We start from the raw sequence: 24,941 nt of genomic DNA, 5'->3' as shown, positions 1-24,941 counted from the left end.
CAACATGTTTAGTAACTGAAGCCCTGCTTTGGCAGAAGTATATTTCAAATGTAAACATGTTTACTGAGATTCAAAATAATTAGCATCCAAAAAAAAAATATTGTCAGGGGACATCATGCACTGCACTGCAGACAAACACACATACCAACATCTACAGCCGAGTCTGAGTTATCAGTCTTGATCTGAGTGTTTACTAAAGGGAAGGGTTTGTACGTGTTCAGCTAAGTCAAGGATGACAACATGACTTTTCCATGTAGGACAACATTTTCCAAACTGCCTCTTATTGAAGTACAAGGATTTTATACGAGTCAACTGAAGGAATCTTCTGACCATCAGGACAGGTACAGCACACCCTTCCTAATGAATCGTACAGTAATCTGATTTTGTAAACTCCGCAATCTGTACAACTGAATACAGGGAACTTGTAAAACCATTTTTTTTCTCACTGGCATTTTATTGGAGGAATTAGATGTTCTAGAAGTACAGAAATGTTTAGAGAAAAAACAAAGAGCTGATTTATTTTCTTTTAGAATGGAGGTAAAGGTGTTTGTTGAAGGAGTCCAGCGCATTGTTTGTGGAGTCACTGAGAAAACAACATGTCAGGAGGTGGTCATCGCTTTAGCACAGGCACTTGGTAAGTAAATGCCTAGGCCAACATCTCAGAGTTTATCATTCCATAAAGCATATTCTACATAACCATGTAACGACTATGGAAAACATAAACATGAAGAAAACACTTATTAGTTTAAAGGTCTCTTAAAAATCTTTGAAGAGATAGTGCACCCAAAAATAAAAATTCTATCATCTTCCTAATTTACTTAACCTCATGTTGTCCCAAACCAGTATGATTTTATTCTGTGGAAAATATGGATTTTTTGGACCCCATTAACTCCCATTATATTGGCAAAAATATTCATCAAAATATCTTTTTGTGTGCGTGTTCCACAAAACATACAGGTCTGGAATGACAGATCAGATAATGTTCTGATCAAAAAATAAATCTTCTGACTCTCCGGACAGTAAAATACCAGACATTATTCAAGAAACAGCTGGAAACTAATCTCTTCCACAGGCACTTAACTGCATCCTGCGAACTTTAAAATTAAAATAACTTCTGTGCTTTCACTATTTATAATAACCCTCCCTGTTCTAGCTTGTACTATTCTGGACAATGTTGTAAACTTTGTATTGCTAGCACTTCTTGTGTTATTGCCTCCTTAGGATAAAATTGCTTGTTGTTTTCCTCACTTGAAAGTCGCTTTGGACAAAAGTATCTGCTAAATGAATAATTAGTTTATTGTAAATGTATATTCATCCCAAAAATATCACTTTTTAATATTGTTCTCACTCTTAGGTCGCACTGGTCGATATACTCTGAGAGAAAAATTCAAGGAATTTGAACGTAATGTGTCTCCGGATGAACTTCTCCTGGAGTCCTTGGAGAAATATGGTGAGCAAGTTAGGGAGGTGCAGCTCACTTTGAAGCATATTGGCCCATCGCCTGGGGAAGAAACAAACCAGTCCTTGGCCCTATTGAGGCGAGCGGAGGGTACAGGGAGGGCAAGGAGAGGCAGCGGGGCAATCGGCCTACACCGCCAGAGTCTCCCACCGCTATCACACCTCGGCGTACAATCCGAGCCACCCCCTGAGGAACCCAAGAGACCCAAGCGGAAGTCGTTGACGCTAATGGAGGAAGCATGGGGTTGGCTGGAAAATTTGGGCAGGGGTGGGAAGCAGCAATCAGGACGAGATAAGAAGAAAGACAAGGAAGGCAACAAAGGAAATGGGCACTCAGATAACACGTCTCTAAAACCATCCAAAAGTTTGCCAGCCTCTGGGACACCGCTGTCGAGGGGAAAAAAAGACAAAATTAGAGCACCACATCAGCCTTTGATTAGCTGCCTTGGGAACCGTGGGAGATGCACTGATAATAGTTCTGAATGTGAGAAACAGGAGGAAGAGGAACTAAAAGAGGCAAAGGAGGACCTGAAAACCATCAATCCAGTGGTTCCTCTGGTCAAAACAAGCCACGTTGAAACCGAGAGTGAGGAGATTTCACATTTAAGGAGACTAGTTGGCCAACAACAGGCTTGTCTGCAAGAAATAAAGCTCAAAATCGAGTCAACGGACCAGCTGATCCTTGAGCTTGAGCAGCAGCAAGCCACCAGGGAATTTTCCGAGTCCCTGTCGGAAGAAGAGGAACAGCTCAAGTTCTGGCTCAATGAGCTCAAGGCGGAGGAAGTCTTTGAAAGAGACCTTCAGACGCAGTTCTTTCAGACAAAAGAAGCTGCTTCTGAGTGCAAGGCTAAACTAGAGGAGTACAAACAGAAACTGCAAGCAATGGACCTAAGAAACTCCCAGCAGAAAACAGGGCATGAAAACCTCACTGAAAAGAATAGCCAAGTAGACACGCCAAAACATGCCCAAACAAGCGTCAAACAAATACAGATCTCAGCAGACAGATCGCATGGAGACGGTGGAACAAAAAGGGTGGTAACAACGCTTGAGTCCAAACTCCCATATGTGTTTGTTTCAGCAAACCAGATATCACATCCTCCTCTAAGCGGACCAGCAGACCTGAGGGAATGGTGGACACGATGGTCTCAAAGCCAGAATCCAACATCAGTTGGAACAAGAAAACAAAAGATTGTGCATCGCTCTGAAATCACCATACATCTGGGAAGCACCAGAGTTTAAATCACATGAAACCCCTTCTTCTCTGTTGAGGGATATCTCTCTCTTTTTTAATGCCAAATAAGTTTGCAAAGGCATGATTTATGTCTAAGGTTCTGTACAGTGTTTTACTAGAAAAAAAATTAAACATAATACCCTTTTGATTCTCATAAAATGTTTAATTCAATTGTTTCATTCAAGACCATTAACAAAAGTATATAGGAGAACCCTAAGGTTCAACACAAACCCAGAGTGCTCCAGAGAATATTCATGACAGTAATAGCTTCATTTGTCATAAGAAGCACTGCAAATAGCCTCTATCAACATAATTTCTCTGCATGTTTTTAAATTTTTACTTATTACAGTTCTCCCCTTTTCTCAAGTTCTGCACACTTCGCTTGATTTATTTAGGTTTTCAAAAGGTCCACCCAAGTAAAAGCACACAGTACATACAGTATTTCTCAACCCAGAGGTTTGGGGGACGCACACCAGTATTCTCTACTTGGAAGAAGAAAAAAAAAGCCACCCTACAATTGCTCTTATATTTTGGTGGCTGTGTGGGGATAGAGGAGACACCAATTTTTTTGTTTTATTTTTTGTTTTGTTTGTTTTTAGGCACCTTTTTCTTTATTTATTCATTAGCAGATATTGAGTTTAAGAAACTCAAGAAGGAAAAAAAAGAAAAGAAAATGAAAAAAAGTATGTGCAAAGAAAAAGATCTTGGAAAAAAAAAGAAGAAAAAAAGACCGCAGGCTACAAGATGCCATTAGGAATTCTGCACATGCCCAGACGGAGCTAGTGAAATCAGGACAGGAATTAAAAAAGGCTCCTTAAAAAAAACCAAACAATAGAATCTCAAAAATTGGAATTTACACAATCAAAAACCATACACAAGTGAGTTCTGAGCGCAGAGAAAATTTATTCCGTCAAAACCATGTTAAAAGCTACTCAAAGGAATTAGGTGTGGAAACCGTGAGTGAAAAGAACTTTAAGGTCATATTTTATCTCTCACCAGAAAGAGACCAACAATATCTCATTATCACCTGGGTGAGAAACTCAACATGGGGAGAAGTATTCAAGTGATACAGGAAGAATAAAGTATATATAACGGAAATCAAAATACAGACAGGCAAAGCTACTCTAAAACAATAACTCACTCACACAGCAGCAGGTGCAGAATTCCTGGCATTTCAATTTCAGCAGAAATGTAAAATGGGTCAAACAGTCCCCACATCTCAATCTAAAAGATGTGAGAACTACAAACCCCATATTTCCCCTCATATTCTCTGCATAACAATAACAACCTTACAAGTGAACTTTTTCCAAACATATGATGCATACCACACACTCACACAACACAAGGTTTTTTTTCTCAAATTACAACCACACAAAACCATCACACATACAATGAAGACAATGAGATGAGTATTATTTTTTTGCAAGGGATCCTGTGACAAAGGAAGGGACCTGTGTGTGCTAATGTTCGAGTCTTAATGTGTTTGTTATTCTGTGAATTGTTTTTATGGGCGAGAGAGATAAAATGAGAGTGAGAGAAACAGACGCATACAAATCCCTTCCTATGCCCTTTGTCTGATTGCTTTTCTCCAAGGTGTTTCGTCTGTAGTGAAGAGGAGAGGGGTGAACAGTTCTCAGTCAGTAATACCAGGCTGGCGGAGTTTCCTCTCTACACTGAAGCCCTGTATGAACAAAACACCAGGTCAATATCAAGAACATCCAACTGTTAAAATTCCAAAAAATGCTGAACAGAAATGCAGCTTATTTTTACCTTTGAATTGTCTGGGCCACGAGGCTGTCTGATAATGACAAGACGGGGAGCGTTGGTGTCATCCAGAGTGATGCTCTTCAAGCGATTGACAAGCCTGTCAGGTCGAGGTGTTGCTACGGGTTTTGGACCCTCACTGTAAAAAAAAGAAAGAAAAAAGATTTCTGTTTAGATTTGATAAAAAGCAAATATAACTATAACACTATTTACAATAATAATAATAATAACAATAACAATAACAACAACTTTGCATTACATTTAACCGAGAAGTCTTACCTGACTCTGCGAACATTGCAGGCACTGCATTTGCCTGTGCGTTGGTTCAAAATCACAGAAAACTCTACTTCATCACCGGCCTGCAGCTCCAGACCATCCTGCACCTCCTTGACGTGGAAAAACAGCTTCTTGCTTTCTCCAACTTCGTATGTGATGAAACCAAACTGAGGAAACAAAAACCAGACTACTTTTAGCAAGTGTCTAACACTTTCTTGCATCATTAAACTCACAGTGGACATGAGTTTACCTGATCTTTGACACACTCCACCAGGGCTTTGCGCTGAGGAACAATGTTGCAGGCCATCTTTTGTCCTGTCTGGGCCATTGTACACAACTGAAACTTCACCATCTCACCCTTTTGCAGACAGTCACCTTTATTGGCCATACCAACGATGCCGAATGGATAACTCTGACCCTTACTGGAGCCTGGTAAAGTGATTGAGCAGAGAACAGTTATTAAAATGGTTTTGAACACTGTTTACACAAAACTCTAGATACACAAAATATTAAAAAGACGTCAGATGTCACTCACCATCTTCTGTGATCTCAATAAGGCCTTGATACTCTGTCTGAGAAGGGTCCACACTGCGCAAGGGCCGAACCACTTTCCCCAGGAACACAGTATTACTCACATCCTCTCCTACTCCATTCACTGACACACACAGAGTTGTGTTACTTGCATGAACCAAGTATTATTAATGCCAAGCCCATAGAAAGTCTCTAACATACCAGCTGCAACTTTGGTGACCTTCTCAGCACTGATTTTGTTTCCTTTACCCTTGGAGAGAGTGTACTCCACCGTATCTCCCAGGTCCATGTTATCCACATCTCCACACACCTCACTGCAAACAATTCAGAGTAAACCATGACAATCGAAAAACAACAAAACAAGTCGAAACATCAGGTAGAAACTTTACCTGTAGTGGAAGAAGATCTCCTGATCATGATTGGATGTTTCTATGAAGCCAAAATTATCCTTCAGTGTTGCTATGTATCCCAGAAGCCTCTTGGTGCCAACAGCACGATTAAGGACCTTGAAGGACACAGCACTTTGCTGTCCGGTGCGTTTCACCTCACTGATGGAGAATTCCACCTAGTGGAGACAAGGCGGTTTACATTTAATCAAATTACATCTGATCTTACTGATCTTGATTACAAGTCACTTAAAAAAGCTGAAGATTTTTTTTTTTTTAAATATTAGATTTTTTATTAGATGTTTTCTAGATAACATTCATCTCCTAAAATGGTTATAATAAAATGCTTCCTAATAAACAAAATGGTAAATATAAAATTATTCCAATCTTTCAGGTGAAGCGGAGTTTAACATATGAAAAACTACAAGCACAAATTCAGCAAGCACAACAACACTGAGCTGTAGTGCCTAACGTACCTTGTCTCCAAGCTGTGGGTAAATGCCTCCATCCAGGTCTTTAATATGGTAGGGAATAGTGCTTTTCTCTCCACTCTCTTCATACGCAATCAAGCCTTCTTCTGCATCCTGGTGACGGCACAAATACACATTCACATAAGGACCAACAACTTTTAACATACACACAAATTACAGAGTGCACCTCAGCTCTGGTTATGTTGCACTTGGTCATCTTGGACTTACATTGATATACAGCATGAGTCTCATACATATTCATGATTTTAAAAAAAATGGTCAAAAGAAAATACTGAGTGCACCTTCAAGGGTGATTTTAAGTGCAGAAATTATCAATAGTTGTGAACTAACATTTTTATTCTTCAACTAGTGTCAGTGATGATGGCCAGCATCCACACATCAGACTGCAAATACTTGAGAACCATGTAAAGATTGAGACTGTCCAAATACCCACACATGTGGTCTTGGCCACTTGAGAGCACATGCACACAACAGGAAGTGTGCAAAATCAGTGCCCTTGACACACAACAAATACCAGTTCGGAGCAGTATTCAAGGCTAAGTGTATCCCATCATGCATCATGTTCAGGAACTCAAGTGCCACTGAAAGTTCAACAGGAGATGTCAAGGAAAACATTCCACTGCAAGTTAAATTAATTAGATATTAAATATAATTTGGTAGTAAAACAAAATGTTGCCAATTCTATTGGTGCAAAGATGGGTGTATTTTGTTCAACATTTGCTTTTTATCTCTTAATTAGAAGCACCACAATTACTAAATTGTCTAAAACACTTACATTTTTACGAGAAAAGTGTCCTGTCAGGTAATCAAAAGTTCTACACACAGGAAATATGTCACGCAAGACAACAAGTGTGGGTTTTTGGACAGGCCCAATGTGCCTCTGGATATCAGCAGCAGCAATACATTTTGCAACTCCTAACTTGCAAAATAAATATCCAAACAGAAGCAAAGCATGGGGAAAAAATGTGTATTTACACAATGAGTAAATAAAGAAACAAGACATTTGATGAAAGATTTAGTCATTATGCGCACACTAAAACTAGGGGTAAAACTGCTCCCATACAGTTTGCCACCCACGCTTCAGTACATCTGTACCACAGTTGAAAATGTGTATGAATTGTGTGGTATCCATTTTCAAGAGTAATTGCATGAGCAACACAGAAACCGAACCGTTGTACCCCTCACAAAAGAATGCACACAGTGAGTGGCACAGCTTGAGTTGGTATGGTTATGAGGTTAACATGTCTGTATGACTTAAAGCTGTTAAATCATTCCCAGCTCATGCCAACAGGCCTCATAACCAAACAGACAGACAGATCAAACTGACCTTTTCAACTTTACCCTTAAAGGAGAGAAATGCCGAGGATTAGACATCTGTGATTTATTCTAACCAATCGGAACATATTTGAATTGCAGGTGAATCAAATTAAAAATTAAATACTAATTTAAAAATAATTACAATAAGCTAAATCTCATCCTTGGTACTTTAACAATTTGCCTCTTAAATGCGTTAAAGATCATGTTTTCAGAATAGGATTTTCTGACAGCATGACTGAACTGGTCTACATTGTGGAGGAGAGGCAGCATGCAGGAAACAGCAGCCTACCTTGTCTTTTTTCTAATGAAGACGAGCATGGTTCAAAAAAAATAATAAAAAGGGAAAAGGAAAAATAAAAAGAAAGAAAAGAGGGTCAGACAAGAGGCAGTAGCATTTCATAGCACCTCAAAGCCTGATATTGTATTTCGTGCTTGCGTCAATCAAGAGGGAGACAAGCAGATAGAGGAAATGAAAGCTAAAGTCTGGAAAGTAAAATTATAAAAAACAAAAATAAATATTTAGCAACTGAATTCCTCCATGTTCAAAGTCATTCATTTCTAATTATGACTGGTGGTTCTATACCAAATTTCCAGAGATGTGTACTTTAAGGACCCTTAGGGGCCATTCACACAAATACATACATTAAAATCAACTACATTTACACTACCGTTCAAAAGTTTGGGGTCATGAGAATTTTGAAAGAAATAAACACTTATTTAAAAGACATATTAAATTGATCAAATGACAGTTATTTATAATATTACAAAAGATTTATATTTCACAAATGTTGCTCATTGGAACTTTCTTATTAAAACAAATAAACAAATGAATCAAGCTTTCCACAAAGATATTAAGCAGAAATACCATTTTAAACTGTGATAAGAAATACTGTATGTCTATAGCACCATTCAGCATATTAGAATTATATTTGTGGCTGCTGAAAAATCTGCTTTACTACCACAGGAATAAATTACACAGGGATTAAAGTGAAAAAAATTCTTCTGACTGAATTTTTTTTTTTAGGCCAAGTCAAATTCCTTTACCTTTTTAAATAGTCGAGACCAATAGCGTTTTAAGGGGAGACGTTTTAAACCGCTTTAAAGGAGAACTTGGTAACTTTAACTTAATAAAACTGTCTAGAAATCATTTGGATGGTTAAACAACGTGTTCTGGTGATATTGGTGACTTTCCCCGCTCCCCCCAGCGTTCCCAGGCGGAAAACCAACCTTGCAACTTGGGGACTACCGTCCCGGCAAGATAGAAATTGGAAGTCTCGTGAGAAGCAAGAACGAAAACGAGAACGAGCGCAAAACACGAATTGCTTTACGGCAATTCGACATAAACACCCACGCATGTATGATGTATTACCAGATTACCCACCTCGGTAGACAGCTCCACACGATACAGTTGGCTTGCTCCGATCAAAACAAACGCACATGAGCAGCGGTAGAGAGGGGGAGGAGGCCGCCGCAAGTGAGTTTTTTACGACCATGTTGTGAAATATACGCCCCCCCCACAGCTGTAGGGGGAGCTCGTGGGGAAAACATGCGACAACAAAAGGGAAAATCAGCGAAGAAGTGACTAGAGTTCGCTAGAGTTGCCGAGTTCTCCTTTAATATTGCCAGTAGGTGTATCAGTGAACAGTTGCAAAATCAAATTAATAAATAATAAACAGGTTTCTTCACCTAAGTTAGGGCTGCATGATTATGACAAAAATCATAATTGTGATTATCAAAGTTTACACAGAATATATATATAAACAAATTTTGAATGTAGCCATCTTTCCAATTGTTAAATTATATACCACAAATGCATTACTACTACAGCAAATTCAAATGCTCTCTCTGGATCTCCCAGCGCTGTCAAGAGGTTAAAAGTGTCAAGACACGCAAACAATATACAAATGTTATAATGCAGCTAGAGCAGGAATCAAGGCTTCATTGCACGCACGGAGAAGCGAAAGTTATTAGTGATAACTAATGTGCTCACTCACAGAATCAGACACTACTGCTATTTATATAGCACATTTCCTGTTATGAATTATAATACCATTTGGTTCGTTGGGTCGGAGTGCTTTCACACCTCAAGTGAACTGCCACAGAGTTTGTTTGCAATCAGGCCGAAACCACCTCGTTCAGGCGGTCTCAGAACGATTGTGTTGGTGTGGATCCGAGCGTGATTGCCTTGTTCACATATGCCTAAACGAACCGAACCAAGGGAGAAAATGCACCAGGTTCCGAAGCAAACGCTCAGGTGTAAAGGCACCCTTGCTGTATTTTCGATCAAAAAGATGCTGCCTTGGTGAGCATAAGAGAGACTTTTTTCCAAAAACATCTTGCCGACCCCAAACATTAGAAGAGTAGTGTAGCTTCAGGAAGTCAAGAGTTTATTTACCTTCTCTTTGACCTTGCTGGGGCTGTAGTTCTTGTTGGTGGTAGCAGGCACGGCTTCTTTCTCCACCACCCCCATAAAACGCAGCTCAGATTGAGTGTGGAATGACACTGTGCCCTTGGGCAGCTTTTTGATCCGCACGGCATGGTTTCTTTGGGCTGACAGCATGTCCTGATGAAGGCAAGAGGGGGTGTTTTAAAGCTGGACTGAGGCAATGTAAGATCAAGTTTACTTTTGCCCCTGCTTTGTTTACACTGAAAAACCCAGATTGGTCAGCTGTTTGTAAAGGCTAATTCCAATATCTAGAGAGCATGATGTCAGTCAAATTGTCACAAAAAACTGCACTTATTGAAGCTGAGAGAAAATCAGCAACACAAAAGTGGTTCAGGTTCGGTAATATCTAGGAACTCACAGGGACCACAGTGAATTCCACTTCATCAGAAATGTGCAGTTGGCTCTCTTCCAGAACCTCGCTGAAATGGAAGAACATACGGGCGTCACGGTCCACACATTTGATGAAGCCAAAACCATCACGCACGGCAGCTATCACACCCTGCACAAAAAGACACGCAGAAAGACAAAGCCAACATTAGCAAAAAGTAAAAGTATTGCAAGAAAAATCACTAAGACAAAGTTCTGCAGTTGTACCATTTCACGGGTCTCCTTGGTGAAATGGAAGGTGTCAGGGAGGATATCGATATTTGTCGCTCTCTCTAGTTTGTCCCGACGGTCGGTGGATATATTGAATTGGACATGGTCACCCTCCAGCAGTGTCACTTTGGACTTGGTGTCCTTCTCCCCAAATAGCAGCTCTTTGTCAGTGAAATTAATTCTGGCACTGATTCGCCCAGGCAGTGGGTCGTTCTGAGTGAGACAAATGGAGTCTTATTTGATTTAACATGCAAGCAGTATCTATATGGTAATGTTATCAAGAGAGTCAGGGAAGACGAATGACAAGAGCTGATTCACAAACCTGATTCTTGGTAGGAACCTTGGGAATAACCTTGGAGACAGTGCCCTCAAAGGTTTCAATACTAATATCCTCAAATATAACAGTGCCCTGGGGCAACAGTCTCACATCTGTGGCCACTTCCTTGCCCTATGAGGCAAAGAGAAACGTCAATGCGCTGTTTGAAACAGCAACGCATCTCATGCATTTCACTCAATGTACGAAAGTAAAATCTTTTGAAACTTTTCAATGATTATAAAATTCCATCAATACAATTAACATCAATAATAAAGTTTTGCTTTCAGAAGTCCTTTATTTCCACTCAAGCTTACGTTTCTTTCTTTAATGGTGAATTCCACGTCATCTCCAGCTTGTAGAGCCTCCAGATCCCCTTTAAACTCACTGTAGTGGAAGAAGATCTCCTTCACAACATCCCCTCGTTCAATGAATCCAAAGGCCTCCTGCAAGACACAATCATAGCTTTGAAACATCAGGCCAAATATATTTAAATCTATATTTTCAAAATTAAATTAATTTGAGCATTCATAAACTAATTATTCTGGCACTAGTTAGAAATCTAATTTTGAAAAAAAAATGTGCAGCTGCATTCTAAACTGGCAAGTTATAACAATGTTCAAATTAAAAAACCCAAACTGTTTGTCATTACATAATTTTAAAAACAAATTAACAACAACAAAAAAACTTGATTAACCCAGACATAAGAGATAATAGCAGTCTGAAGTACATTTGCCATTCACATTTGCTTTCCCACCAGAGGGCAGGAGATCACTAGTCCTCATTCATTCAACAAAAAAAGCAGCTACTAAACTGCAAAACTCATTTTTGAATCAGATCCTTACCTTGGTAGCACAAACCACTCCCTGACATCTTGACTGTTGCTTATTTACCAATACAATGTTGTGAGCACTAACAGCACCAGTACTGAAAGAAACAAAAATAAATCATTTCCACATAAAAAAAACACCTTTTGAAATTTTACCTGTATCAATTAGACATTAAAGAAATCAACTTACTGCTTGTTGGTCTCCATGTAAAAACTGACTTTATCTCCAGTATCTAAAGAAACATTTCCTTCCACATCATCAGGGGCATATGTCAAATAAAACACTTCCTGTGAGGAAATAAATTCAAACCACAAACATTTTCAGAAACATCGACTACTAAAATCAACGCACCATGTAGAGGCTAATATGAACCATAGTACTGTGCGTTTGTTTAATTCGGTTCGTTTCTCTAGGTTTGCTCAGCTAAATCTGCTTTTATAGAAGTTAAAAAAGGAAAACTGGTCACAAGAGGGGGAAGAAAACAAGTGATTGTGTTTAAAATGTTTAGGAAACTCTGCAAAAGGAGGATAGATGACACATACCCCGTTCCTCTCATAACACACACTGCCTGTGGGCACTTGGCCAGGTGCAGACTTCCCATCCAGGTGAGAGGGGATAGCTGAAACAACCTGGAGAAAGGGACCGTACAGACAGACAAGACAAGGTTAGAGGTTGCATTGGTGAGAGAAACAGGATCAACCATACATGTTAAAATGCTAAAAAGGTCCCTAAACATAGCTTAACATGTAAACTAAATTAGATTTTTAATTAAGAACAACATGAAGGTTAAGATTTGACTTGTACGTCTTAGTTCAAGGAACCAGAGATAAACTAAATATATAAATATATGACTGACAGACTTGACATTGACAACAAATCAAGATTTGTTTCTTCCACAATTGTATATTAAATGAGGATGAAAAGTCCACCCAACAAGACCACAAAACACGAAGACAATCAAGCTCATCGTGAACCCACACAAAACAAAGCAATAACATCAGGCCAGTTAAGGATTGCTAGATGTTATTCCTGATAATTGAAACCAGTGATGCATGTGCATTTGCCTGATCAATATGGATTAAAAATGAGCTTGAAATCCCCAACAATGACAGACATTAATGGGACAAGGACAATAAAACACAAAAGTAAAATGTGTTCCTTAACTGGATGAATAAAACCATGCAGCACAGTTAAAGGAGAGGCGTGCAAGTCAGGCCCCACCTGCCCAGAAATGCGCTCTTCTGGCAACATTTCTGCCTTGATTTTTACCAGCTTCACCGCAATTGGTTTGCCAGTGCGTCTATCAGACGACACCTCAAACTCCACATCATCTGTGGAAATAAGTCAATTCCTGCATTAATATTCATGTTGGAAGCAAAACAAAATATTTACATGTGTGTATTTTTGCATTAAGGTTCCTACTACTGCTTGTCAATATTGAATCTGGCAATACATTCGTGATGATTTGGCAGTGTATATTGTAATGATTTTAATCAGAGCTAACCACAAATTCTAAAATATCAGCCATTTCAACTGAAAGATGAAGGCTACAATAAATGTTGTCCACTAGATATCCAATGATAAAGAAGCTTTTAAGCCTAATCTTTATTGATCAGTTTCCATCCCTTTGAATGGAAAAAATGGATAGATCTAGTTAATTTGTATAACTATGGTGTACTGACTGTATAGTTTTATATAATTAGTGTACATAGAAATCTGTGAAATGCTTATAGATCATTTTAGACCCCAATAAAACATTTTTTCAAGTTGTCAGACACATTTGAATATAAAGCTGTCTTTTTAAAATGAACAGACAATTTTGTGTCTTTTTCACAATAATATATTATAACATTTGTATAAAGACATTTGTTTTGGTACAAATAAAACATTTTAAATGTTGAATATGAGTCCACACAGATATCACACTTATGATCAAACTCTAACATTCAGTGAAGATACAAGATGGATTTAGCTTTAAATCATCATAAGATACATTTCGCTAATCGCTAATCATCCACATGGGCCATTAGGGCTTGGACCCCGATGATTGCTGCTTTATATTATAAATAATAAGATATATTATTTATAAGATAAATAAGTGGCTATATTTATCTTTTTATTTAGCCATAAGCTTCCCAAAAGATTGTCACTAGTCTAGTTTCACAATTCTTCCTGATCACGTAACTCAAGTATGAGATTGTTAAGATGGAAATAAGAGTCTCAGATTTAAACTTCAGTAGCAAAAAATGGTAGAGTGGGTAGATTTAATTCATTTTCATGAATCTGTTCAAACTGTCTATTTTGATAAAGTGATTCTTCATAATGCTGATTCAATGATCAAAAACATTTAATGTTTTTGGTAATGAACTTGGCCAAAATGGTTACTTTCAAAAGGCTAATAAATACACTTTAATTATACTGCTCACAGCCCTAGTTCTCTACTTTCTCCCACCCCATTTGACCCATACCTCCAATCTTAAGCTCCTGTAGGTTGCCATTGTACTGTGAACAGTGGAAGAAGAGACGGGCCTGTCTCTCAGAGCACTGAATGAAGCCATATGATGTAAGCAGTTTTTCAACCACTCCTGTCTCACGGATTCCCATGCTTGTTCCATTGGCAAATCCACCATGGCCATTATTATGCAGCAGACTGGGGTCAAAACTCATCTATGGAGAAATAAGACATGTTCAAAAATTCACTTCAATATTCAACCTTCAGCTCTCTCCACACATATGAATGTTCCACAATAGATCAGAACACAAGTGCGGAAATGGTCAAATGGGATGAAACAAGGTTTTAAATGCTACACACACACAAAAAATAAAGAAAAAAAATATTTGAATGCAGATGTAAGAGTTTTTCTCTGTGTGGCCTGCTTGAACTGGTTCCTTGATCAAAATGACCAAGATAAGTAAGGTAAAACCTGTACAATACTAAAGAAAACAACCCTTAACAAATTCCATTGGTGTCGTATTAAACCTAGAAATTACGTTCATGCATTTAATCCACCCCACACGCATTTAGTTATATATTAGAATATACACGCAAACAAACTCGTCACCACATCCAAAGTTACAACTAAGTCTCTCTGGACAACTTCATCCACAAATAGAGTTAATTGTAAGTCAACGGTCAGCAGGCATGTGGTCAAAGTTAGACAATAAAAAAACAGATATACCATGGCTCTAAAAAGCTTCACAAAGTCAAAGAGCTTGAAAACTCAACTCCAAGCATGCAGTTACAGTGTCAGGTATTGACACTGAGAACATCAAGCCAGCACACACTGTCCCATCATGACCACTTACAGATCGCTGATACAAGGGGGTCCGCTTTTGCTTTTTGCCCCCTAGTGCACGAGAGGAATGGCACGAAACTGAGGCAGAGCGGGGGATTGGCTGGCTTGAGGTGGAGGGTGTGGGGGCAGCAACAGGGGCATCAGAGGCCTCCATCTTGAGTGGGAGGTAGGGGGTGGTGGGACACTGGGGGGTATAAGGGGGGGGGAGTGGATTTAAAAAAAAAACTAGCTAAATGAAGGATCATCAAACAGGAAGAGCCAATACATGGCATCAAACACATTGGAGCAGACTTTACAGAATATTCAATTCTGTAAAAAAAAAAATAATAATAATAAATCACTCTTATGAGGCCTGTCAAAGGGGCTATCAAACCACTGTGATAACTTGGATGGGGTAAAAAACAAAAGCACAAATATATACTCCTTTTGCCTTGTTACGGTGCTGCCAAATGACAAATGGGAATGTCAATATACCAACAGATGACCAAATCCATTACAACAGCTGTACTATTACTGTACTATTACTAACAATATTTTCTTTACACTGCGATGCATTCCAATGTCATGCTATCACGCATTTTACCTTGACTGCTCCGTTCAATTTTAGTGACGGTTTTAATAAAGCATGTGAAATGTGTATTCAGTCAGAGAGGTTTAATTTTGCATTAAAGCATGAGAATGACTTAAACACTTCAGATGTAAACAATCATCTCTGATTCTAATAAATTTCTTCTAAGGATTACAAAAAAAGGTCCTAAAAACATCTGACCCCACTGACTTTCATTGGGCCTCATTCATGAAACAAGCAGAACAAATTTTTGTGCAAATCGTTCGTCAAGCTGTTCTGAAGCAAATTTTCGGATAAATGAAAGCGATTGTATTTTCAAAATGTTGGCATGAAAAATTACACCTGCTTCCTACCACGCGTAAATGGTGCTTAAACATCTGAACGTTTCGTGTTCTTTTAGGTAAATGGATGACTGCATTTTGATAACACTAATAATATTTCAAGCATTTGTTTGCACATATTGGTCATCTTTAACTATTCATACTTTGCACGTGACGTCACAAGTACTGGCTGGCGGGCAAGAACGTCGTTCTCCAGCAACGAAACCCAGTAAACTAATCAAGGATCTTGCCAGGACGTCGCCAGTTTTACTACACAAAAGTTGGTGTTTTGAGGTGTTCACACCACCGCCGGCGAGAGCGGCAAAATTCATTGAAAATGAATGACTTCCGGGCACTTTGACGCTCTCGCCGGTGGCGGTGTGAACGCACAGTAACAGCTGTCGTCTTTTGCTAACAACAAAAGTGTGTGATAGGTTGTTTTGAGGTTTGTGATATCTATGGTTTTCAATGAGAACCAGAGATGAGAACAGTAGAGCTAGATTATTTACGGAGGAATTATTACTGCTCGATTATCTTAAAAAACCTGGTCTGCTTTACACAATTTAGCTACCTTGGAGTTAATCCTAGTCCATAGTTATGCAGCTAGCTCACTAACAGACTTGATAGCTACTAGAAAGACCTGGAACTACAGGACTCAACGTTGAAAATACCCGTTTGTTGCCCGCCAGGTATCCATGGTAGTCACTTGACTGCAAAGTATGAATTGAGGTTAAACGTATTTGGCTCGCTGTCCACAGTGATGGGGCTCGAGAAAGCGGCTTCAACTCGAACTCTGAAATATCCCCAGGGACTACTAGTGCTTGGAAGATAAGTATAAATGGGTGTTTGTCGTATTTTTTCCTAGTCGCCAAGTTGAAAAATGTTGAACTTTGGGTAAAACGCAGCTCTCGTCACTTCACTTTTTAACCAGCTATCCAATCCCAGTGGAGGAGGGGGTGAGACAAATACCACAATGACCAACCATCACAGCCTACTTGTAAAACGACAATGAAATTTATATTTTTGGTGCACCTCCAAAATGCTCAAGCTCCCCTAGCTGAGCATATTCAGCTGGCTAAAAAAGCTTTGGTGCACACACTTTAAATCAGGGTTCACCAATCTCGGTCCTGGAGGGCCGCTGTCCTGCAGAGTTTAGCTCCAACCCCAATTAAACACACCTGAACCAGCTAATCAAGGTCTCACTAGGCATACTAGAAACTTTCAAACAGGTGTGTTGGAGCTGGTTGGAGCTAAACTCTGCAGGGACAGCTGCCCTCCAGGACCGAGATTGGTGAACCCTGCTTTAAATGGAAGATTTTTTTTAGGCATATAGCCCATTAGTCTCTATTGCATTTATGCAATATACTGGAGCCAAACCAGAGAAGGAAGTCCAGAAAATTCCACAGAGTTCCTGGACATGTAATTTACGTAGCTGCAATTCATGGACGGGAGTTATGCTAATTGTGAATGAGAGTGCACGCCCGCCCTATTCACGAATGATTGGAATTGAATTTACATACACACGTTTAACTATCAAATCTGAGGTTTATGAAAAGTTTGTGAATCCAGAAGAGTTTTCAGGAAGATCTATTTTATGTGCAAATTACTCAATTTACTCATTTATGAATATTTCATGAATGAGGCTAATTGTAAGGACATTTTTTTATTATTATTTGTTCCACAGGAAAAAAAAAAAAGGCATAGGCCTACAGGTTTGGAATAATATATGAGAGTATATTATTTTTGTTTTAGGGTGAACTACTCCTTTAATTCTTCTCCCTGTGCTGGAAGACATGCTCAAGGAAAATCAGAATGTGTTAGTTTGATGAAGCAACTGGGAATGGCACTACTAGAATACACAGTAACATAAAATGGTTAGATGACACAGACTCCGACCAGCCTCGACCACTGGGCCATTACATCGAAAGAGATACAGGAGTTTAAACGCCTATAAATACTTTAGATTCACTCTAGTGTCTGAAAACAAAGCCTAATATCCATTTTCTGTCAGTCAGACACGGTTCAACAGCAGCCAAATCAAATGAGTAAAGTAAACATACACATGTACCAACCACTATATTAGTCTTAGCGAAAACAATATCATCGTTCTTGCCTCGCCACCTCTCGTTGCTGCTCGTCTCTATGGCAAGTGATCGAGGCCAGCCTCTAAGCCTGCTGATCAGGATGATGTGGTAAAGGAACAGCGCAGAGAGGGGCAACAGTGTGTGTTCAATGAACGAGTCGAGTTCGGGAGAGTGGGGGAAAGTAGGGTGGAGAGCGGATGGCTGGGCACTTACGGAACGGCCGTAGGGTGACAGGCTGAGACCGACGGGCGAGGTGCTGTTCAGGTCAGCGCTAACAAAAGCTGCAGGTGGCGACGCCGGCAAGGTAAACTCGACAAAACCTTTCCAGGGACTACCCATAATTCTCCCATTCACAGTGGCCAAATCTACTACACCTGGGATTGATCAGATTAAGCCGTTTCCCAGAGTCTAGATTTTATTTAATTTTTAATTCAGTCGTCGTGTTGCAGCTCCTCCCTTCCCCTCTCCCCTCTCCTTTTGGTTACACACCAAACAAAACACCTCTGGATTTCTGCAAAGGTGAAGAAAGGAGGGAAGCTGTGAAAATAAACTGAGGGAAAGGCAACAAGAACAGCCAGTGAACAAAGCAGCACAGTAGGATCAGTCGAGGGCTGTTGGTGTGTGTTGGGGAGAGGACCCTACAGACAACATGCAAGTGTGCCTCATCTGCACAGAAGGTTGGGCCAAGACCTAATAAATTCTTATAAAGACAGCTTAAATTAAGTACTTATGATCTCTTTCCCTCAGAATCTGGAGTATTTTATGCCCAACTAGAAGGAAGAATTGTTGAGCAAATGTATGCCAAAGAACAACTAATTTAGACAGAGGTTGGCACATAAGTAAACAATGAAACCTAGCACAGCTTTAGTTCACTCAATATTCACACTTTGAACAAGACAAACAGGACAAAATGTGTGAAAAATTACAGTACATTCAAAAGAATTTAAAAATTAAAATATTTACCCCGAAATGAAAATTGTGATTTATTCACCCTCATGTTGTTCTGTCATGATTTTTAGAGAGGAGTCGATTTTTTGATTGTTTTTTAAAATGTGGTCGATTCAATATCGATTCTCAAAAACCACGAATCAAGCCATGAAAGCATTTTTATTTCAGCAAACATTGAACATATTATCCGATTTACATTAATCTTATTACTAGTCTTCTCCACTAGATGTCATCCTCTACCTATCGCGATGATACAGAGGGAACCTTTACATGTTTAACATGGCGATGCAAGAGCACCTTTCAGTGTGAAAGACATTCCCCGACAGTTCACTGTCCCGTTCGGGCCAGTGCTGCATGGTCACGAAAGTTTGTCATTTGCACACGTTTTCAAGCCTTGCCAATAAGCATTCAAGCGCAAGAAGACATGCGCGTTGTGTAATAAGTTTTGTGCGCAGTACCTGTAGCGGTTCCTGACAGTACATTTTGGTAGGGCAGATTCTGGGTCTTAGTACTAGTTTATGATAAACATTTTGTAAGCTGAACGCAGAACACTTTTGGCAGAGGTTTCGTTATTCAGCCTAAGGGTGATACTCCAATGTGAATTAGCAGTCTTTAAGTTCAATTTGATACGCAACTCCACATAGTCTGGGTCAGGTCAGTAACTAGTTGGCTTGTCTGTTCTTCCTAATATACACATAGCTGAAGCGGACTGATATCATCTTGGTCTGGAGTGAGGTTTACATAAGGTAATGAGAAAACCTGCTGCTGTCTGTGTTTATGTTAATCAAACTACAAAAAAAGAAATCATTCACTGCTCTTCACTGAATAACTTTTGAAACTTTAATGCTTAATCTTTATTTAATTTATACAGTGAAGATTATATGCAGCAGCGTTTTTTTACATTTACATACTATTCAATTTCTGTACCTGAAAACTAATGTTAGACCTACCTGAAAAGCACTGATTATTTCATTTGTATCTTTGTTCTATTCTAATATTGCCTGTAGCTTGATTATTTGTTCTTTTTTTTTTATTAATGACTGTTTATTTGTCTTTAATAATCTTTGAAATTTATATTAGATAGTAGTTTTAGCTGTGGTATCGAAATTGGAATTGAGAAATGTTAAATTTCACTGGTATCTAAAATGTTGGCGTAATAACCTTATTTATTACAATAAATAAATAAATAAATAATAATAATAATAATAATAATAAATACAAACATTGGTCAAAAACAACAAAAACACTAACGGTTTTATTCATTTATAATTAATTTGTGTGTTGGGGCCAGTGAAAATTTAATCACTGAATTAAACCGAAAATCTCAAATCGAATTGAGATCTTGTGAATCAGAATCGGGACATCTGTATCGATACCCAGAGATTTTCCTAGTCTTCTGAAAAGACATGACTGTCATGACAAATCTTTCATTAAAAACAACTTTGTTTCCTAGATGAACAAAAGTCTTATAGGTTTGGAATGACATGAGGGTGAGTAAATGACTATTTTAATTTTTCAGTGAACTATCCCTTCAATTCCCTATTTCAATCCTTTAACTGCCAGTTAAATTATATGTTGAACTTGAATGTTCTCCGTTCCAAAAGCTAGTGAGCTGCCTACATAAGCAGCATTTAAAGAAGAAATTATTGTGCAGTCAAAATACCTATTAAATATTTTGGCCACATTATAAAGCACGATTGCATGCAAGCATCCTTCATAGAGAAGGCAATCCCATAATGCACTGCTGCAGTGAAATAAAATCCATCCAAGAGGTGGTCCAAGAAAAAGGAATTGATATATATATATATATATATATATATATGCTCAGACCCTGAGCGTCATTGACAAATATCTTATCTTTTAAAATGTGTGGTCAGTGCGTTTAATTCAAAAGTGATTGCAATACCCCAAATATTGATAGCATCTCCCTGACAAATTATATACAATATAACTACCCAACTGTTTGAGACAGAATGCAAAGGTACTGAAATATTTTTTCCTCTCATCTTATACTTTTTCCATTACCATGTCCCTTTAGAGGCTCCGTAGAAGATGTAATTTCTGAAACAGACTATATTATCTAATATTTGGGTTTTAATGTCTTTTTTTATTTGACCCTAAAGATGCTAATGCTAAACTCGTTCCATTTCAGTTAGGATGCTGCTCACTAGTTTCTGGAACAAAGCAACACATTTTCAGCCTTTTTAGATTTAAATTAAGAGACATAAACAACATGAAAAATTGGCCTGATTTGGCACACTGTACATTATAAATAAAAATAAGCCAGACAAATCAGGATTATTCATTAGAAAGTGTAAGGAGGAGTGTCTGGCATGACTTACCTTGTTCTGTTGTCTTGGAAGGCTGTAATGATTTGGACCAATCAATCACTTAATCGATGCTTCAGATTCGTCTCACACACGCGCATGCACACACACTTGTAAGGTTCGGCTCTCTGGCACACGTTCTAATTACAAAAAGTTGCAAAAATAAAGGACAAAAAGCTAAACAAAAAATAAAGAAATTCAAATAAAAAGGCAAGTGCAGGTGTATGAACACTTCTTTTGAAAAAAAAAAAAGTTAAAGACAAGAGAAAGACTAGGTGACCGGGGGGGAAAAAAGATTAGGAGGGAGGGATTCGGTCTGCAATTGACAGAAAGAAAAGGGTCAAAACTGAAAAGACTAGCAGACAGCAGCCCTCTCCGCACCCCAGAAGAGGAAGAGGTGCGGGGAGGATGAGGAGGGCTTGGCGCAGCGTTGGGACGTGTGCTTTTTCAAAGCTGTTGAGTAGGCACAAACTTCTTGTCTCAGATCAGGTCTCGTCTTCGCTGTTAACGTTGATGGTTGGTTGCTACGCTCGTTGCGGCCTGGTTCTGTTTCTTAAATCTTTGGTTTGCTCGTTTGGTTGCTTCGTGTTGCTTTAGTTTTCTCGTTTTGTAGCAGTGCAGTTCTTCGTCTTGGTCTTCAGAGTTGTTGTACCATTGGGTCGTTTTGGGGATGTTTGTTATGTTTTCTTTTTCCTTGACGTTTCTTCTGACCGATAGATGATCTGAACTTGAAGTAGGTTTCAGATGGTACAAAAATCAATTCGGTTTCACTTCATACTGTTTAGGGGAAGAAAACAAACAAACATATTAGATCACAAACAGATAAGTTACACATTAAATGCATCTAGTCTAATATAAGCTATATTAATTGATTTCAGGTCAAATTTTGCCTCCTACAGCATTGGACACACCCTTCAAGGCATGATTTAACAATCAATCCCCTCAGTCACATTCATTTCATGTGGGTTAAAATGGCATGTTACTCTCCTGTTGATACACAGGCCTAAAAATAAAGTTTCCTTGGTGGCCTGGTGTAGAGAGCGAGCAGCTGACTGAAAACACGTGGATCAACAAGTCTCAGCGTGAACCAGCAGTTGGCTGAGCATTTATGGAATACATTCAATTCAAGCAGTCAACAACTGCAGATAACCAGCATGCCAACCATTCAGTTCCCTCTGGTCTATTACACAAGAGGTGGGAGGATCAAAGAGCTTGATATATAGGCCAGTTCACAACTTGATATGATGGATCAAGTAAAGGCTTAAAATGGATGGAGACAACATCTTACCTAGCCAGCCAATTTCGTACACAAGAAACAAAGAGATAAATATTTAAAGTTACAATGAAACTGAAATAGGGACAGATCTTTTCTTCCATATTGTGACATCCGAGTGTAACAATTTATCGAAAAAGGAAAAAAAATGTAGGGCGGGGACTCGGTTCTATGCATTGGTTGTTGATTTGATTTTGCACTCAAAAGTGGAGGCAGGTGAACTTGCAGGAGCAGGTTTAGCAGAATTAACTACTGAAGAAGTCCTGCAAACTTCAGAGAGAAGACTGCCATTTTCACTGGAAGGTCCAGTTGTGACATTATGATTAAACATAACGAGATAAACATATGCATGGATGAATTCATAACATTAACACATACATTTAGAAAATAGAGGAATTTTTATTTTATGCTGATTTTAAAATGGAAGTCATAGGCAGAATTTAACATGTTCCCCATTCTATGTAAGAAAAACACAAATAGTGCCAGACAAACCAACCTTGAGAGCACATTGTGTGCCTAGATTTACAACCTCGTGGTTCCAGTGACAATTAAAGGAACAATTCCCTTTAAATAACAATTCAGATAATTCCAAAAAAATATTCATTTTAATACACTTATGGTATATTATCTTGCCGTTTTACAGGAAAAGATCAACCAGACACTCTGCAATATCTATTTTATAAGTTGGCAATTTCGTATGAATTTTATAAGTAAGGTTTTTATAAGAAAAAACAAGCATGAGGGTACAATTTATTGCCAGGAGTGTTGAAATTACATGAGGGCGAGTAACTTACAATTTGATATTTGGCTGAACTATCCCTTTAAAATGCAATAAAAAAAATACTGTAAACATGCCAATATTGGTACAATCAAAATGTGTGGAAAAACAAGTGAATTGATCCCGCTACAGCGAAGAAGTTCATAGACCTCAGCGCGTGACGTCGACAGCCTCGAGCGCGTGCTGCTCAGCAGGGCTTGACAGCGGCTCAAATATACGAATCAAAAGCTACAAAGTATATCGGAACCACTGTTCTTCGTTCACAAGTTTCATTCGAATAAAAGAAACGGAAGATTTCTACATTTCTAAAAAATTAGGACATGAAACTAAGTGACGCAAACAGCGCTTGAGCAATAGCCTGGAGTGGAACCATCTGGATCTCATCCAAAGACAAAATCACTAGCAATGCCATTTCAGACAAGACTGAACTCCGACGAGCACTTCAGAAAGTGCGCTGTGAGGATAAAGACCAACAACAAACGATTAAAAGAGAATATTTTAAAATATTTCAAATTTAAATGAGAGAATATGACCGTTCCCAACATTTTTAAACAAGGCATTTCCATTTCTTATTCAGACACAACTGGAAAACCATGGAAAGGGTTTTAACAAAGAATTGTACGAATATTGCCATTACAAAGAGCAAGTTCTTTCACCGAGTGAGGCGGAATATAAATTGAAGCATATATATTCATTATAAAATGTTTTTTATAAGGTTTTGTCGATTTGCATTACTTTCCAGGGCCTGCAAAAATCCCAATTCCCAAATTTCCTGTTATTTTCCAGTTGTCATGACAATGGAAACGCTCGTTTTAGTAGTAATTCGGTTGGAAAACAAGTAAACTCTTCTCCTGTCCTGACAAAATGGGGTTTGAGTTGTTTAACTCAAGTAACTGTGTTTCGACATAGATGCACAGACTATGATCCAGACGGGCTTAAAATAAATCACTCATCCCGACAACAAAGGCACCCGGGGCGGCTGTCGGGTCACGCTGGACCGCTGCTGTTGCGTTGGATGCTCGACTGGGCGGTTCATTTCTTGACAAGTGACCTTTGCAAAACATCGCCCGTGACGGATGTGGTCAAAATAATACGTGTGTATTCATGGTTTAAAGCGACTCCTCCACAGTATCAGTGAAGCGCTGGCTAACATGCTAAACCGCTAGAACACACGCAGAGGAAACACTGCCCCCACCCTTAACCGTTTAACTGTCCAAAAACACGCACGGGTATTTAAAAAGAGTGATATAAACGCAAATGTCGGAAGCTCATACGTTCATATACCCGCGTGAGAATTGTGATAGCACAACATTTAATAAATATAGAGGAAAAACTCACCCCAACAGCTTTCAGCACTGTCACCAGCGCCGCCATAAGCAGCACGGCACATTACGTAGTGAGGGGCTGTGCGAACTCTCGCGATATTAAAACAATACCGTGTGAACTGTGGGGGACACGTCTGGGTCACACGTCACTTGTAAAGTACAGATAACTTCTGTTCTACATTTCCTGTTTTTATATAATATCGGTGATTCCTATAAGTGGCCCAAGCTTGGACTTCATGTATCAGATTTTTCCAAATTGATAGAAAATCCCTAACTCACTAAAAGTAGTACCTATAAAATTAACCCACCAAAACAAGTTTTACTGTGGTGGTGTATGACACGACACTATGGTAATGCTATTTTTTGTTCTTACATGTATTTT

The 24,941-nt window shown here is 38.8% G+C and overlaps 2 protein-coding genes across 3 annotated transcripts; one reads left to right on the top strand and one right to left on the bottom strand.

Moving 5' to 3' along the window:
- The first annotated feature begins 397 nt into the window (after positions 1-397).
- On the top strand, positions 398-3,421 carry rassf11 (Ras association domain family member 11). Its single transcript, XM_084087360.1, has 2 exons — positions 398-634; positions 1,355-3,421. The coding sequence occupies exons 1-2, from the start codon at positions 532-534 to the stop codon at positions 2,695-2,697; spliced, it is 1,446 nt and encodes a 481-aa protein (XP_083943486.1). The 5' UTR covers positions 398-531; the 3' UTR covers positions 2,698-3,421.
- On the bottom strand, positions 2,832-24,683 carry csde1 (cold shock domain containing E1, RNA-binding). Of its 2 annotated transcripts, none has more exons than XM_084087358.1 (20): positions 24,573-24,683; positions 21,199-21,960; positions 14,109-14,307; positions 12,805-12,971; positions 12,183-12,269; positions 11,830-11,927; positions 11,656-11,737; positions 11,128-11,256; positions 10,820-10,945; positions 10,495-10,710; positions 10,259-10,399; positions 9,850-10,017; positions 6,123-6,230; positions 5,650-5,825; positions 5,462-5,574; positions 5,265-5,384; positions 4,980-5,158; positions 4,733-4,896; positions 4,460-4,592; positions 2,832-4,370 (listed from the first exon to the last, which is right to left on the bottom strand). In XM_084087358.1, exons 3-20 carry the CDS (start codon positions 14,305-14,307, stop codon positions 4,323-4,325), a joined length of 2,454 nt encoding a protein of 817 aa, XP_083943484.1. In that variant the 5' UTR covers positions 21,199-21,960; positions 24,573-24,683; the 3' UTR covers positions 2,832-4,322. The 2 variants fall into 2 exon arrangements, with proteins under 2 accessions (XP_083943484.1, XP_083943485.1); XM_084087359.1 differs by having other exon boundaries at positions 12,862-12,971.
- Positions 24,684-24,941: the final 258 nt, after the last annotated feature.

Source organism: Abramis brama (assembly GCF_963993115.1).
Source record: "Abramis brama genome assembly, chromosome: 16".
Taxonomy (NCBI): domain Eukaryota; kingdom Metazoa; phylum Chordata; class Actinopteri; order Cypriniformes; family Leuciscidae; genus Abramis; species Abramis brama.
The sequence above is the reverse complement of the archived record's forward strand: the minus strand, read 5'-3'. Positions and strand labels throughout refer to the sequence as shown.